The sequence below is a fragment of the Calypte anna genome, chromosome 22, assembly GCF_003957555.1.
Source record: "Calypte anna isolate BGI_N300 chromosome 22, bCalAnn1_v1.p, whole genome shotgun sequence".
Lineage (NCBI taxonomy): Eukaryota > Metazoa > Chordata > Aves > Apodiformes > Trochilidae > Calypte > Calypte anna.
Genome location: NC_044267.1, coordinates 433,935 through 448,248, shown reverse-complemented (window position 1 = coordinate 448,248; position 14,314 = coordinate 433,935). Strand labels below are relative to the sequence as shown.

Below are 14,314 nucleotides of genomic sequence, written 5' to 3'. Positions count from 1 at the left end.
CACACCAACTGCAGGGGCTATCAGCTCTGCCCTGCAGTGACAGCACCAGCTTTTCCTCAGCCTGGACACAAGGTCCAAGAGCTTCCAGGGATGCTTGGCTGCAGCCAGAGGAGAGAGCAGAAAAGGTTCATGCTGATTATTAACGCCAGCTCCCCAGACAAGCATCAAGTGTGCTACCTTCTGTGTGGTCTCATCTCACCAGTATACCCAGCACAGCATCCTCCTCTTGTTGCTGGAGCAGTACCAGCCCCAGCAGCCTCTCCACTGTGCACTCACCTGGGGTGTGAAGTTGACACTGGCTCCACGGTTCAGCAGTAACTGGGCCACACTGAGATTCTCATAGTGGGCTGCAATGTGCAAGGGGGTAAATCCAGTCTAGGGGAAAGAAGGAGGGATCAGCCCAGCCATACACGTGGTCCCTGATGAAAGGACGTATAAATACAGCATACCAAGCTGCTGTTCTTCCTGGGGACATGGGAAAGCTCCCAGAAATGGGATAAGAAAACAACATACCTTGGAGAGGACATCAGCATTGGGGTCGTTCTGCAGCAGCACAGCAGCTGTGCGGGTGTCATCGTTGCGGGCTGCAATGTGCAGGGCAGGCAGGCGAACCTTACCCTTTGTCCCATAGTTTATAAGGTGAGCAACCACGTTCTCATGCCCTTGCTGCAGAGCCACAGCTAGTGGTGTGAAGCCATCCTGCCAAGGAGAGGCAGGTGAGAGGGGGAGAGCCAAGGAGCCACGGAAGTACCCGGCACATCCAACAGCAGCCCCAACAGACAGGGCCCTAGACCCTTCCCAAGGATCTCACCTCTGTGGCTACATTCTGGTTGGCTCCATTTTCCAGCAAGAACTTGACAACTTCTAGGTGGTTTTCCTGTGCTGCCATGTAGAGGGGTGTGAAGCCTTTCTGCAAACACAGGGTTGTGCACATCAACACAACTCTTTCTCAAGTTTCTGGGCTCCTTGCAGACCTACACCCCATTAACACACACACACACACATTGAACTGGGGCAAAAGCATGCACAGTGTGAGTGGGGAAAAGGAAAACATTGCCATCAGTGGAGTAATTCTAGAGAGCTGGATCCCAGGGCTCCCCACATTCAGAAAAAAACAGAGGATGCTTCACAGCAATGGTCAGCCCAGGAGACACTGCCACTATGTTCTCTTGCTTCAGGGAGCATCGTCCCTTAATTCTCCCAAGAGAAGTTCAGCATGCTTGTGTGTGCTGGCCTGGACCCCTCAGCAGAGAGATCATGTTGGTCACTCCATGTTCCTCAGGATTCCCTCCCCACCACTCTTCTTTCAGGGGTCTGGCAGAGCAGCCTCCACCCCTGAACAGGACCAGAGAGAAACTGTAAAGAGCTGCTGAAATGTCCCTGCCTGGCACAGTTCTCCCCATGAGGGAACCCACCATTTGGCATGCTGGGTGTTCTGCTCATCCCAGCCCTGGTTACTCTACCTGTGACTGTGCATTGACATTGGCTCCATAGTTCACGAGTTCCCGGACCACATCCTGTTGTCCAGCCAGGGCAGCGATGTGCAGGGCTGTGTTTCCTTTCTGAAAGACATCACGGAGCAGAGCTCAGGGACTGGAGCAGCCCAGGATGCCAGGGAAAGATGGTTCTGACATGTGCTAACACACGTGCAAATGGAGCAGCTGGCCAGGGGAAGCCTGTGGGGCTGTACAGCTCTTGCTCTGTGCCCCATCCCTACTACAGAGCAGGCAGACACCTTCACGTTTGCTGGCCAGGGAAGAGAGTGATTTCATCTTCTGCATGAAGTCACTGGCAGCAAGAGCTGTATGCATTGTCAGGCTCAGTGGATCCAGCACTGAGAGCTGAGGAGGGGAGGGAGGAGGGGGGAGCTGAGCTGGAAGCCTTCAGGCAAAACTGGAGCTTGTGCTCTGATAGGCAAGGCATCCCAGCAGAGCTCAGGGATGGTAAGCAGGCTGGAAAATGCAGACACAGGCTCTTCTGACTTGTGCCTTTGGGTGGGGTGGCAGATCACCAGGCTCTACTCCATGGCCTGAGCCCTGCCAGAGCACTGGTGGTGTCACCCAGGCCCCCTCCTGCTCTCACAGTGTGCTGGAGGATGCTCATTTGTCAGCCCTGCTCCATCACACTGTCCTCATTTGTCACAGAGCAAGAACCACACCCTCCCCGGTGATGCAAGGAGAGAATGACAGGTTATTTACAGAGCACCAGAGCTCTCCAGGCTTGTGACAGTGGTACCAAGGACATCTCAGTGCTGCAGCAAGCAGGGGCTGCTCTGGGGCCAGGAGGAGATGGGAGTGCAGACAGCACTAGCTCATGTTGTGTCTTCTGTTAATCCCCTCTTGAGCTGACAGTGGCCCCCATGGACCCAAAGGGTGGAGAGGATTTTCCCACCCACATGGAGGTGCCCAGCATGGCTTTGACAGTGGTGAAATCAGAGCCTGGTCCCCAGGGCTCAGCCCAGCAGCACAGCCTTTCCAGGGGCTGAGCAATCAGTGTGATTCACAGCTCAGCTGCTGCTGCTGTGTCTGGCAGCAATGGCAGGGTGTGGAGGGAGGGAGAAGGAAAGGAGGGAGGGAGACATGAATAATGTGACCAAGCTCCCTTGTCCTTACCTTGGTCGTTGTTTCCAAAACAATCTCCTTGTGCAGCAGCTCCACCACCATTTTCACGTGGCCCTCCTTGGAGGCCAGGTGCAAGGCGTTCAGCCCATTCTGGAAGGAGCAAAAATGGGAGAGGGGCATTAATCACCTGCTGGGGCTCCCCAGGATGTCCTTGTAGCATCCCTGGGCTGTCAGCAGGATGTGTCGGGCCAGTCAGCACACAAGAGGCTGCTAAGACAGCTTGTGCTCCATTATTTCTGACACTGTGTTCTGCTTTGCAGATGTGAACCAAAGGGTTGGGATATTTGCTGGCAAAGAGGTTAAATACTTGCAGACAGTTTCAGATGTTACTTATTCTGCACAAGGCAAACTTCCCTTGTTCCTCACTTCTCCAGGTGGAAGCACTATGTTTACTCACCCCTACGTAATGCTGTCATGTGGCAGAGAGATACCAGCTCCCCAGGAGCACACAGTCCTGCCCAAATTCTCCACCTTTCAACCATCTGTTTTGGCTTCTGTAAGCACTAGAAGGTCACTTCACAGAATTGCTTCATTCCCACTAGAACATAGGTAGGGGAATATAAAATATCCTCTCTCACTCAAAGCACCAGCTATCCGGTATCATAGTTGAAGAGTCACAGATTCTTTTGCTCAACTCTGATTACAGCACAAAGAGCAAAAACCTAAAAATCCACAAGCATCCTCAGCACACAAGCTCCAAAGTCCCCTAGAGCCTCAAGCACAAAATTCCTGCTTCTAGGGGTAAATGAAGTGGGAATGCTGCAACATCTACAGAACTCAACCAGAAAAGGAAATGCTCCCCAGCCAGGCCTGGCTGCACTGAGCCCATCCCCTGGGTCAAGCCAAGCTTCTTTGAGTAAGACACATCTACACAACTCCGTCTGCTCACTGACACCCTCATCTCTGTGCACCCACACACTGGGTATGTGGCCACAGGCACACACACACCTTTTCTTGGTTCCACTCACACAGCAAACTCCTGGAGTGTGAGGCCACAGGCGCCCAGTTGCTCTCCTCAGCACCATGCCCTTTTACATGAGGGATTCGTAAATAACCTTTGGAGTGCTGAAAACCTGTGAGGAATAATTATTCTTTGGCTTTACACAGTGTTTGCAGAAGGTAATTTCCCAGTGGCCCATTGATATTTCTGCTCCAGGAACAGTACAGGTTGGTTTGCACATTTGCTTTGGTTTGACAGCTCCTCTGACCTAAAACTGCCACAGGGTGTGCTCAGATTGAGAGGTGCTGTATCCCCCTCAATAAGTGCTGTTGATGCTTCCCAGAAATCCTGGTTGCTGGCTGTCAATGCTACAAATGCAGCCCTACAGAAAACCACAAAAGGAGAGGCTTTGCACCAGACCAAAGCTGAGCCCTGACCTGGACAACCCACCATAGCTGTGACCAGCCACCCAACAGCTCTCCTGGCTCCCATGTGCCAGCACAGTGCTGTTCCCTCTTGGTGAAGATTGTTGCAGCTCATCTTCAGGCCTCCAGCTCCCCATGGATGAGATGGGAACATGCAGGAATGTGAAACATGAGAACAATGGATGATGAAGACACTTGATGCAGATGGCAGCAATGAAGGGGATGAAATCAGTGGGATGAAGATCAGATGGCATGTCAAGGTCTCTGCACTTGAGTAAGAATACAGGGCCTGTGGGATAGGTCTGACCACATATATCCCTCTTCATTTGATACAGGACATGTGAGGTTGGACCTTTCCCACAGGTCTGATATTCCTCAGAAGGAAACCCCAAAGTGCCATCTAACCTCAGGGAGATGGCAGGAACCAGTGCAAAGACATCACTAAGAGAAGTGTCTCATACTGATGCAGCTACGTGCTTCCATCAAGGTGTTATATCCCCCCACCAGCATCAGAAATGTCTGGAAACGGGACTGACAGCCAGTCAGTGGAGAGAGCTGATGAATGACTGGCTCTCTGGGTGGGGAAGTGGGTGGTTCAAAGCCACCATCTAGAGCTTGTGGCTGGGTGTCTTGCTTTAATTCTTTGCAGAGTCCTCTCCAGAACCATGTATTCCTCTGCACTAGAGAGGTAAAGCAGCAGCAGACACAGAAATCCTCCCTCTGCTTTTAGGCTTGTCATTAGAAATGAGCCCCTTCCAGCTGTCCCAATTGTTTATCACCCTAAAGGAGCCTCAGACATCCCTCTCAGCTTACCTGCTAATGCCCTTTGCTACACTTCAGCCAGCACTGCCAGGCTCCCCAGAACTACATCCACACTATTGCTGCCCTCCCTGCCCCAAAGACTGGTCCTGGGCATCAGCTCTGCAGAGCAGCATCACCTCAGCACTCCACCTAACATAACACCCCTCTGTGCCACCCCTGCATGCTTTTATTCTCCATCCCTGGAGATATTTAAAAAGAGACTGGATGTGGCACTCAGTGCCATGGTCTAGCAACTGCAACAGTGGTTCAAGGGTTGGACTCGATGATCTCTGAGGTCCCTTCCAACCCAGCCAATTCTATGATTCTATGATTCACCAGGAGCCAGGCACACCAGGCACAGAAAGGGAGTTTTTAAACTCTCGTAAACCTCTCCCACAGTTTTTAAAATTCCTCTGCCAGGCAATGTGTCACCAACCAACTTATAATCTGCTCCATGGCAGGTAAGGTGGTGGGATCAGGGCAGATGCTTCCAATCAGCTATGCAGAACAGAGCAAGTGAGCAGACATGGGACATATCTCCACTTCCATGCTGTGGGAGCAGGGTAAGGAAGGCCCTGCCATGACTGGCACATTGATGGGTGAACTAGAGATGGTACTAGGATCCCTGTCAGTTTCACCTACCTGGTTACAGGTGTTAATATCTACCCCATTCCTGAGGTGATCCAAGGCTTTGTCCAGATTCCCAGATCTTGCAGCTCTCAAGAAGCTGGTTGCAGCATCAGCCTTGGGGGAAAAAAAGAAAAAGCATGAGTCTCAGAATTCTTCTGCTCTCCTCCATCACCAGCATGGGGCCAACTCTTCACTTGGCTGAAGGAACATGACTACAGAGACCAGGCAGAAAAGGCAGAGGCCAGGCAGGTCGAGGTGGGAACTGCTGGAAAAGGTGGGAGCTGCCCCAAATCAGGCAGGAAGAAGCAGGGCTGAGACCTGGACTTACAGTGAAGAACATTCCAGATGATGGGGCAGGAAAGCCAGCCAGGGACTGCAGCTCATCCCAGCCACTGTGGGAAGCCACGGTGGTGAGTTGAGTTAGAGGGACAATGACCCTAGCTGCGTCCCCACAGCCAGGAAAGTCACAGATCTCTTTTCTGACAGAAAAAAAAGGTGCCTCCCTGCACCTCTGAAACAGACCCACCCAGGCAAGGCAGAGCAGTACTCTGAGCAACACTATTCAGCAGCTTAAAGCAGTGAATGGAGACTATGGGATGGCTCACCAGAGGGTGGAGAACAACACAGTGGAAATGGAATGGTGTGGCTCTGTGAGGCTGGGACCTCAGAGTGGTAACTGTGAGCTTGTGCCTTGCTGCTACATCTATCACAAAGGGCTCTGCAGCAAAGTCCTGTGGGACATCCATGGCAAGGGTGCAGGACATGCTCCTTTGCCTTCAGCTCCACTAGGAAATCAGAACCTACAGACATCCCAGGCCACCCTGCAGTGCCCATAGCATGTCTGGGGCAGGGCACTCAGGACTAGAGAACTCTGGAACAGGAGCTGGGAGCAGCATGGACACAGAGGACAGCACTGGAGCAGCCCTAGGCAGGCTGATGCATCAGGTGTATTCAGGGCTCTTCTCTGCCCTTCTCTTTGCAGACTCAACCATTCAAATTTGGACCTCGGAGGAGCACAGCTCAGCTGCCTCCTGCTGCCCTTCATCTGCCCAGCCCCCAGCCCATCTTTTCTGCCCAGCCCTGCTACGCCAGAGAACAGCCACGTTCTGGGCACATCGCCCTACTCCCCCCTGCAGAATCAATGTCGACAAAAAGGGTGTCCTGACCCCCCCTGTGCCCCTGCAAAGCTCCGCCTGGGCTCCCGCAGTAGCTGCCGGGTGCTGCGTCCCCTCAGGGGCAGCCGTCGGGGCAGGGGCTGGAGGGCAGCACCGTGCCCGGTCCCGCTGCGCAGCCTCCGCCTGCGGGGGGAACACGTGCTGAGGACATGGGCTCTGGAGCCAGCTGGCACCACAGATCCCAGCTCAGAGGAGAGGCCTGTCCATTCGGAGAGAGCCCCGAGAGTCAGAGCAGAGCTCTGTGCAGGGCTGGGAGCACAGAGGAGATGTGGCGGGGACTGTGCTGGGCTCGTAGGGGATCCCCCACCCCGGGGGACAGAGGGCAGAACCAGCACCGTGGCTGGGAGAGCTGGTTTGTGCACTGAACCCTGGGGTCTGGCGAGGAAACGGTGACAGCTTCAAGCAGCAGGTGGAAGACAAAGAGCTGTTCTGACTCCAGACCCTGCCAGAAGCCCCTGCACGTCGGGTCAACGGGATCAGTGAGAGGGCAGCACCTCAGCTATGCTGCCAGCATGCCAGCCACAGCACGGCCCTTTGACAGCAGAACCCCTGGAAACCAAAGCACAGTTTAGCCAGGCTCTGACACCCATGGTGAAACCCTACAGGCTCCAGGAGCAGAGGGGCTCCCAAAGCCCCTGCATGCCCAGCAGCAGAGGCTACAAGGCAGAAAGCAAGCAGGAAAGCAAAGCAGAGGTCTCTGTGGGCATGAAGGAGAAGTGCATGGTATACTCACAGCCACTTCTGGACCGGACCTGCCCTTTCGTGCTGCCATAGTCCAGCACTTCAGCTGAAACCTGAGCCTGGTGTCCCTTCTCTCCCTCCTTGGTTATCGACTCCCCAGCTTTGAGAGAGCCAGTAAGTTACATTGCATTCTATCTAAAAATACAGGCTCCTTGCTTGCTCCAATGCAGACCCTGCAGGGATCGCCAGCCACTAATGGAATTTGTTCATTTTCTCTCCATTATTGTGTCAGACAGGATATTTAATACCAAGCTGCCTCCAGAAAGCAGATGACTGCTGCCAAGCACAGGGAGCAGATCAGAGCTGCAGGTACCACCTCGGGAACAGCAAAGAGCAGCCCCACAGATATGCCCAGAGGCCTGGAATTTCACAGGTAAAACCTGCCTCACAGGAGAGCCCTCGAAGTTCCCTCTCCCCCCGTGGGATGCTGAGGGCCAGGACCTTGGAGAATGTGCTGTGGCTTGAGTTGTGCAGAGGTATTTTCCTCCTGCTCCCCTGCTCAGTGTGCACCCTTCTGGGATACACAGAGAGATGCAGAACATCAGACACCAGCAGTTAGAAAGACATGCAGCCAGAGAAGAAGGGTTAGCTCAGCTCAAATGGTAAAAGCAGAAACAGACCTGCACTCATGTTGCCCTTCTGATGTCATGCCTACCTCTTACTCAGGGGACAGTCATTCACAACAGCTCGCTTTACTTTGGGATTTCACAGAGAGCAAGACAACACTAGATTAGTGAGGGAACTGAAGTATGGGTTGGATCACTGCTGACCCCTGGATTTCAGCAAAAGGGAGCAGTGACAGCAAGAAATGCGGAGACCCTGTGGACATAAGCAAATGTGTGTATCAGAGAGATACACACACACATCCCAGTCAGCAGAACACTGATGTACTTGACACAGACACACACTGCACAGTGACCATCCACCAGTGAGCACAAAGCATAGCATGGGTGTACTACATGCACTCCCAGATTTTGTACACACACACACACACAGTTATTTGCTCTCCATGTGCCCCAGGATACACAGCAACTTCTTCCAGATGCAGAGATTACCTCTGCTGGCTTTCCTTTCTTAGGCATTTGCAGTGGTTCTTTCTGTTCTCCTTTGCCTTCCTAGCAATTCTCCAGGAAGGAGCTATCCCCAGGGGAGAAAATAAACTGCCTCACTGCCATTGTGCACCTCCTGCACACTTAACACGGCTGCTGAGTCCTCCATGCAGGCTTTGTGTTCCACAGACTTGTGGACATTCAAGCTGTGAAGTGTCAGGAGGCTGCTGCCAGCAATTCCCTGAGGGAGAAGCCTCACATCTGGAAATTAGCAAGTGGTCCAAGGCCTTACATAAAAAAAAAACAAAAAACAGAGCACAGCACATTGGACAGTGCTTCTTTTCTCCCTCTCTTTTCTTTCAAGAAAAACCTCTCCTTGTCTGCTGACAGTCTAAATTTTTCCTTCTCCTGGTCCTCATTGGTAGCTTCTCTGCTCCTATTCACATGGATGGATGTCCTAGCACCCCCCAACACGAGAAGCCTGGGCCTGACCAGGCCCTGTAGCTGTGGCAAAAGGCAATAAAAGGCAAGTTCTCCCAGACCTGAGGATCAGGCTGGATTTCAAGGGCTGCAGTCAGAGGCTCAGTAATCTTGCTCTGTGTTCTGGCTATGGTCACAGTACTGCTCTAATCTCTTCTGGCAGTGCCTTGCTCTCACTGCCTCCAGGGAGGAGCTACCAGCAGCTCCTTCTGCACATCACTGATAAAGGAAGGGAGGGTCTCAGCATCGCCTCCTTCGGTGAGAGGTGCCCACGTTTGTCCAGAGCTCTCCCGGTACAAACTGCTAAATGCTGCAAGTAGATCATTCCCAAGTGCAAATGAGTACAGGGGCTTGTGCTGATCTCACAGCGTTTTCTGGGACACAAAGACAGACAAGAAGCAAGTCACCACTCTGTTCCAGACTGGCAAAATGCACATGTTTGTCCTGGGCTACACTGACCTCTTTATCTGCCTTTTTGTCCCTTCCATCTGCAGGTCTCCTGCTGGAGCAACGAGACAGCCCAAGCACTGACTGCAACCCCTTATAAACCCAGTTTATACTGCACCTGGTGAGAGGAAGGGCTGAGCTGGCTCCTAGCTGAGGAGCTCCAGAGGAGGATGGACCCCTTTGCTGCAAGGATGTGCACACAGGTCTGAGGGCCAAAGATACCTAAAGGAAGGGCCTGGGTGCCCTTTTGAACAAGTCTCTGCCTCCAGCAAGTCCCAAGAGAGCAGCTTTGCCATATTTGGATCTCCCTGCCTTGCAGACATCCCTTGCATCACCCTGCCCAGGTCTGCAGGTGTTAACCTGGATCTTTTCACATCAGATGAAAAGAATAAATTAGTCCTGGAAACACGTTGAACTAGCTGCTAGGATTAAGATCAGTCAAAGATGGCACCTTGGGTCTCTCTAAGATTACCAGGGAAGATCAGAAAAATTGAATCAGAGATTCAGCTTGCCCAGAAACAGAAATTACACTGCCTGCCTTATAGGAACCTTCTCTCTTCTCTGTATTCACAGAAACTTGACACTCTCAGTGGTCCCTGCAGTGGAAACAAAACCTACTGGCAGGTTTCTGCCTTCTGAGAAGACAGGATTCAGCAGAGCACAGCATCTCTAGAGAGGCCACAGCAGCAAAGCCTCAGGCAGGCAGCCAGCAGAGCACAGAGAACCATCTACAAGGCACATACTGCAAACCCAGATAAAAGAGAAAAGCAAAGGCATCTGGAAAATTCATCAGATAAAAGGGTAAATCCATATTCCCAAATTCTATCCTCTAATCACCCTCAGCTCTGCCCACATGATTTAGGGCAAGCCACAGATCTTGATAGGACTTATCAGAGTCAAGGCACTATAGGTCATCCCTGGAAGGCATTTGCCAAGAGAGTTTGTTCTCATTTCAGCTGGAGTAGACCCCATGTCCACGCTCCTTTCTGCTGAGTGAAGATTTCACAATACCCCCAGGCCTCCCAAAGGTAGGTACCACAGTGGTTTATGCACCCAGATCAGAAGGCAAGGGGGAGTCTGACCATCTCGCAGAGGGTGAATTCGGGCATGCGGGAAATGAAAGATCTTCTCATGCCCCTGGCCACAGGGAAAGAACTCAGAAAGGAAAAGAACTCAGCACTACTAGAAGAGTAGAAATCCCAAAGCAAAAGGAGGAGGGACCTGGTAGGCTTGTGGGGAGGCAATGAGCACTGTGAAAATACTGAAGAGGGGGCATGCTTTCAGGCGCAGGCACCTGCTGGCTCCTCAGCCATGCACAGTTCTCCATCCTTACATCATCATGAGTAACTAGCTTTCAGAAAGCCTGTTCTTATGCACTCTTAACAGGAGAGGTAGTTCTGGACTCTCTCTGGTGGTGCAGTTCAGGGCCAAGGTTAACTCGGTCCCTGCTGAGCATGGTCAGATACCATGGCCAGCATCTCCGTTGCCATTTGGCTCCTTCTTCCCCCCCTCACAGTTCCCGTTTGCTAGCTGCTGAAGCTGGAACAGGTTCAGGACTGTGAGGAGGGTGGATATCAGAAACAGCTTTATCTGCATTGAGCAAGGACTTAGAAGCTGCCCCTACTCAGCAGACTGATCCTTCTGATAAGGGCCCCTGGTGCTACGGCCTCTATGGAACCTCCCCTCTGTCATTTCCCACCTCTAACTAATGGATTTTCTTAGTAGCATCCATATCTTGTTCTCTCATTTGCAAACCATCATTCCCCCAGTGCTGAAATACAGTGCTAGGTCCAGCAGCAATGAGTGGAGAGAGGAACAGGGGATGGTCCAGAGATCTAGAAACCAGGACATTGTTCCTTTCACACAGAGCCAGAGCAAGGCAAGAATTGACATAGCTACTGCTCCTGCCAGCTGAGGCCACATATACCCAGAGGAAAGCTGTCACTCCTTTGATGTTAACAGGAGCCTCTGCTCTCTGCATATCCTGAAAAAGAAAAGCTATTTTTACTTCATCAGAAAATACATAGACTGTGACTGAAGACAATACATGAGAGCCTTTTGCTCAGGCACTACACCTCTTCTAACAACCTAGCAGGGTTTGCAGCTGCTGGGAGAGATGCAGCAGCACTGTAACTGCTTTTTATCCCCTGCTTTCCTCATGCACTCCCTTCCTTGGACCGTGACATGGCTCTGTGTGTGCACTGAACACGGGGGAGCTGAGAGGGCTCTAGCAAAAGCACTGAGATGGGGCTCTCTGCTGGGGTCTGCATGCCAGGGCTGCAGTGGATTTACTGCTGGCAGCGTTCAGCAGGCTGGGCTGGCCAGCACGTGGGGGGCAGCCTCCGGAAGCCATGCAGGGAAGAAAGCACTGACAGGAAAGCACCTGAAGCACAGGCCTGGCAGTTCATCTCTGCCAGCTGATCCCTGGTGAGGACACGCCAGCAAAGCCATAGCAGCACAGCCACCTGCTTCTCAGCAGAGTGAGTGCAGCACTGTGCCTAGAGAGAAACGTCATCTTCTGCACCTGTCCCACAGCTCCGGGTGGGTAAAATAAGAAAGATGATAACACAGAAATCAACATTTATGATTACAATAGCACAAAAAAAAAAACCAGTTCTTGGGGGCACCTCCCTTCAGCCAACAAAGCAGTGGTGAGAAGGTCAAGGCACATACAGCAGCAGGGGGACTGAGCCTCCTGGATTCCATGCCAGGCACTGCCGTGGGCTCCCAGCATGACTTTAGGCAAGTTCCCAGCAATCTAAGAAGGGCAGCAATTTTCCCTGCCATTCTGTGGTCCATTAGCTGCAATCTTCTGGGGACAAGGGCCATTTTCTCTGGACTAGTCTTGAGTCCACGTTAACTGGCCAGGACATACCGAAAACTCTTGGGTGTGAACCAACACCCTGAGCACTGACCTGATGCCTCTCCCCTCCAGTGCTTCCCAGCGAGCCCCTTACCATGCCCAAGTACTCACCCTCAAGTAACGCAGGCATGGCATCGCTGCAGGACGAGGTCAGTTCACCCTGGACAGCCAGGGTCTGCAGCTCTGGTCAACCCACTTACACTGAGCACTGCAGCCAAACCAAGTGTGAGCAGCCAGTCTGAAAGAGGTTTATCAGCAGTGGGACTGCACCCTATCACCACTCGCACTTGCCTGCCTGCATGTCGGCACAACGGGGAGGCTCCTGCCTGGAGTCTGGAGATTACAGGTTGTCCCACGTCAGGGGCTTTGGGAGAGCTGCCAGGCTGGACACGGAGTGTTCAGTGAGTGTCATGCCTGAGGCACACTTCATAAACATGCCCGTGAGCTGTAAACAGGGAGGAGCCCACGTGCATGAACCCTGCTCTTCAAGCAGCCCAAGGAAAGATGAAACTTCAGAAACACAAAGCAAAATTAAACAGCTCTGTGGCCAGAACCACACAGTCTCTTGGTCTGTGCTGCACAAAGCAGGCTGGGCCAGAGGCACTTAGGAGAAGACCCCAGGCTGCTCACTGGTCTCTGCAGACCTTGGCTGGCACAGTCCCAAGGGAAGGACACCGAGATGGAACTGGAGTGGCAGATGAAGTCTGGTGACAGCAGCTCCAGGCCCTCTGTAGGGCCCGGGGCCTACTGCGACACAACGCACGCGCCCCTTCCCCCCTGCTACCTGCACAGTGGACTCCTGCTCCAGCATCGCTTCAGGAGATCCTTGCTTGCAGCAAGAAGGCAAGGGGTCCACACTGGTTGGTGCATGCCCTCTCTGAAAGACACGCAAGGGAGTCACACCAGTTGTTCAGAGGAACAGACCTCCTGGAGACCGCTCCCCTCCCACCCTCTCCTCGTGACACACCGCAGAGCCCTGCTCACCGTCCTTCTGCTTTTGTTTCGCTAACCCCATCTGGGATCCAGACACTCGACTGGGGACATCTTGGCAAAGAGCTGGGGGACTAGAGGGAAGCCACATGGCTTCTGTGTCTGGTGACTCTTCACCTGCCCCTTCTTGACCATGACAGGTTCAAGAAGGCCAAGGCACCTCTTCCCAGGCACTGGAGCCAACCAGTGATTGCAAGGCCATGAGGTGACCACACCTGGAAGGGCCTGGTCAGCATGTAGATAAATATGGCTTGTGACACCTGCAGCTTCAGAGAGAAAAAAACAATGGTTCTGCCAGCTGGATCTCCCTCGGGAATTCCTATAAAACAGCCCAGCCCACCACTGGGCAAGCTTACATCAGCTCAGAGGCAGGAAAAGTCAATCAAGAGTACCTGTTAGGATGCAAAAATGCTTTGCATTACATAGAAATTGAGAATTTTATGCTGAGTGAAGGCTATATTGAAGCATTAGAGCAAAGCAGAGTCCTTACCTCAGTCTAAGGAAAACACCTTCCCCTTGTCCAGTGCAATTCAGCACTTCCCTGGAAGTCTGGGATCTCTCTGGTGTTTGAGCTGTAACAGACTCCACCTCCAGTTCAGGTGGAGCTCAAACAGGCATTGTCAAAAGGATGGGCACCATGGCTGCTGGCTGGCACACTACATTTGCTGTAAAAAGTGTTGCTGCTCTGAACCTACAGAGCAACATCATCAGTGTCTCAGAGACTGCTTTCTTTTTCTTCTCTTTTTTATTTTTTTTTCCTCCCCTGCATAACTGCATGGCATGAATGCAAATATGAGTCATCTGCACCCTGAAGACGGGACCTTACCAGCCAGAACTTATGAGCCTATTCAAAGTAGCTGTCTTAGCATAGTGTAAATTTTCTCCAGGTCCTGCAGCCACCAGGGTAACGAGTACACTTGGCAAAGCCCTAGAAACAAGACCTGTGCCCTACAATCCTTTTGGGGTTATCTTCTACTACACCTCTGAAAAAAGCAGTAGAAGAGTGCCCATGAGATTGCTTCATCTGTTTGCTAAATGAGTGCTCATCTTCTGGCTCCAGCCTGGGATTCTGGGTTTCCCTGGTGCACATCACATACCCACAGCCACAGCACGATGAGGGAGGGAAACCCCTGTGTGCAGAGCAGGAAAGGG

General features: G+C 52.4%; 1 protein-coding gene across 7 annotated transcripts in view; it reads right to left on the bottom strand.

Annotated features, from left to right (window-relative positions):
* ANK1 (ankyrin 1) overlaps positions 1-13,032 on the bottom strand; it is a 33,373-nt gene extending 20,341 nt beyond the window's left edge. For 3 of the 7 annotated variants that reach the window (XM_030464181.1, XM_030464186.1, XM_030464183.1), the window contains exons 1-7: positions 11,237-12,238; positions 5,430-5,531; positions 2,613-2,711; positions 1,464-1,562; positions 812-910; positions 514-699; positions 277-375 (exon numbers count right to left, since the gene is read on the bottom strand). In XM_030464181.1, coding sequence (XP_030320041.1) covers positions 277-375; positions 514-699; positions 812-910; positions 1,464-1,562; positions 2,613-2,711; positions 5,430-5,531; positions 11,237-11,290 — 738 coding nt within the window. In that variant the 5' untranslated portion in view covers positions 11,291-12,238. Of the gene's footprint in view, positions 1-276; positions 376-513; positions 700-811; positions 911-1,463; positions 1,563-2,612; positions 2,712-5,429; positions 5,532-7,325; positions 7,449-11,236; positions 12,241-12,283; positions 12,507-12,956 lie in introns of those variants that run through there. The other 4 variants (XM_030464184.1, XM_030464185.1, XM_030464187.1 and 1 more) reach the window with 4 other exon arrangements.
* Positions 13,033-14,314: the final 1,282 nt, after the last annotated feature.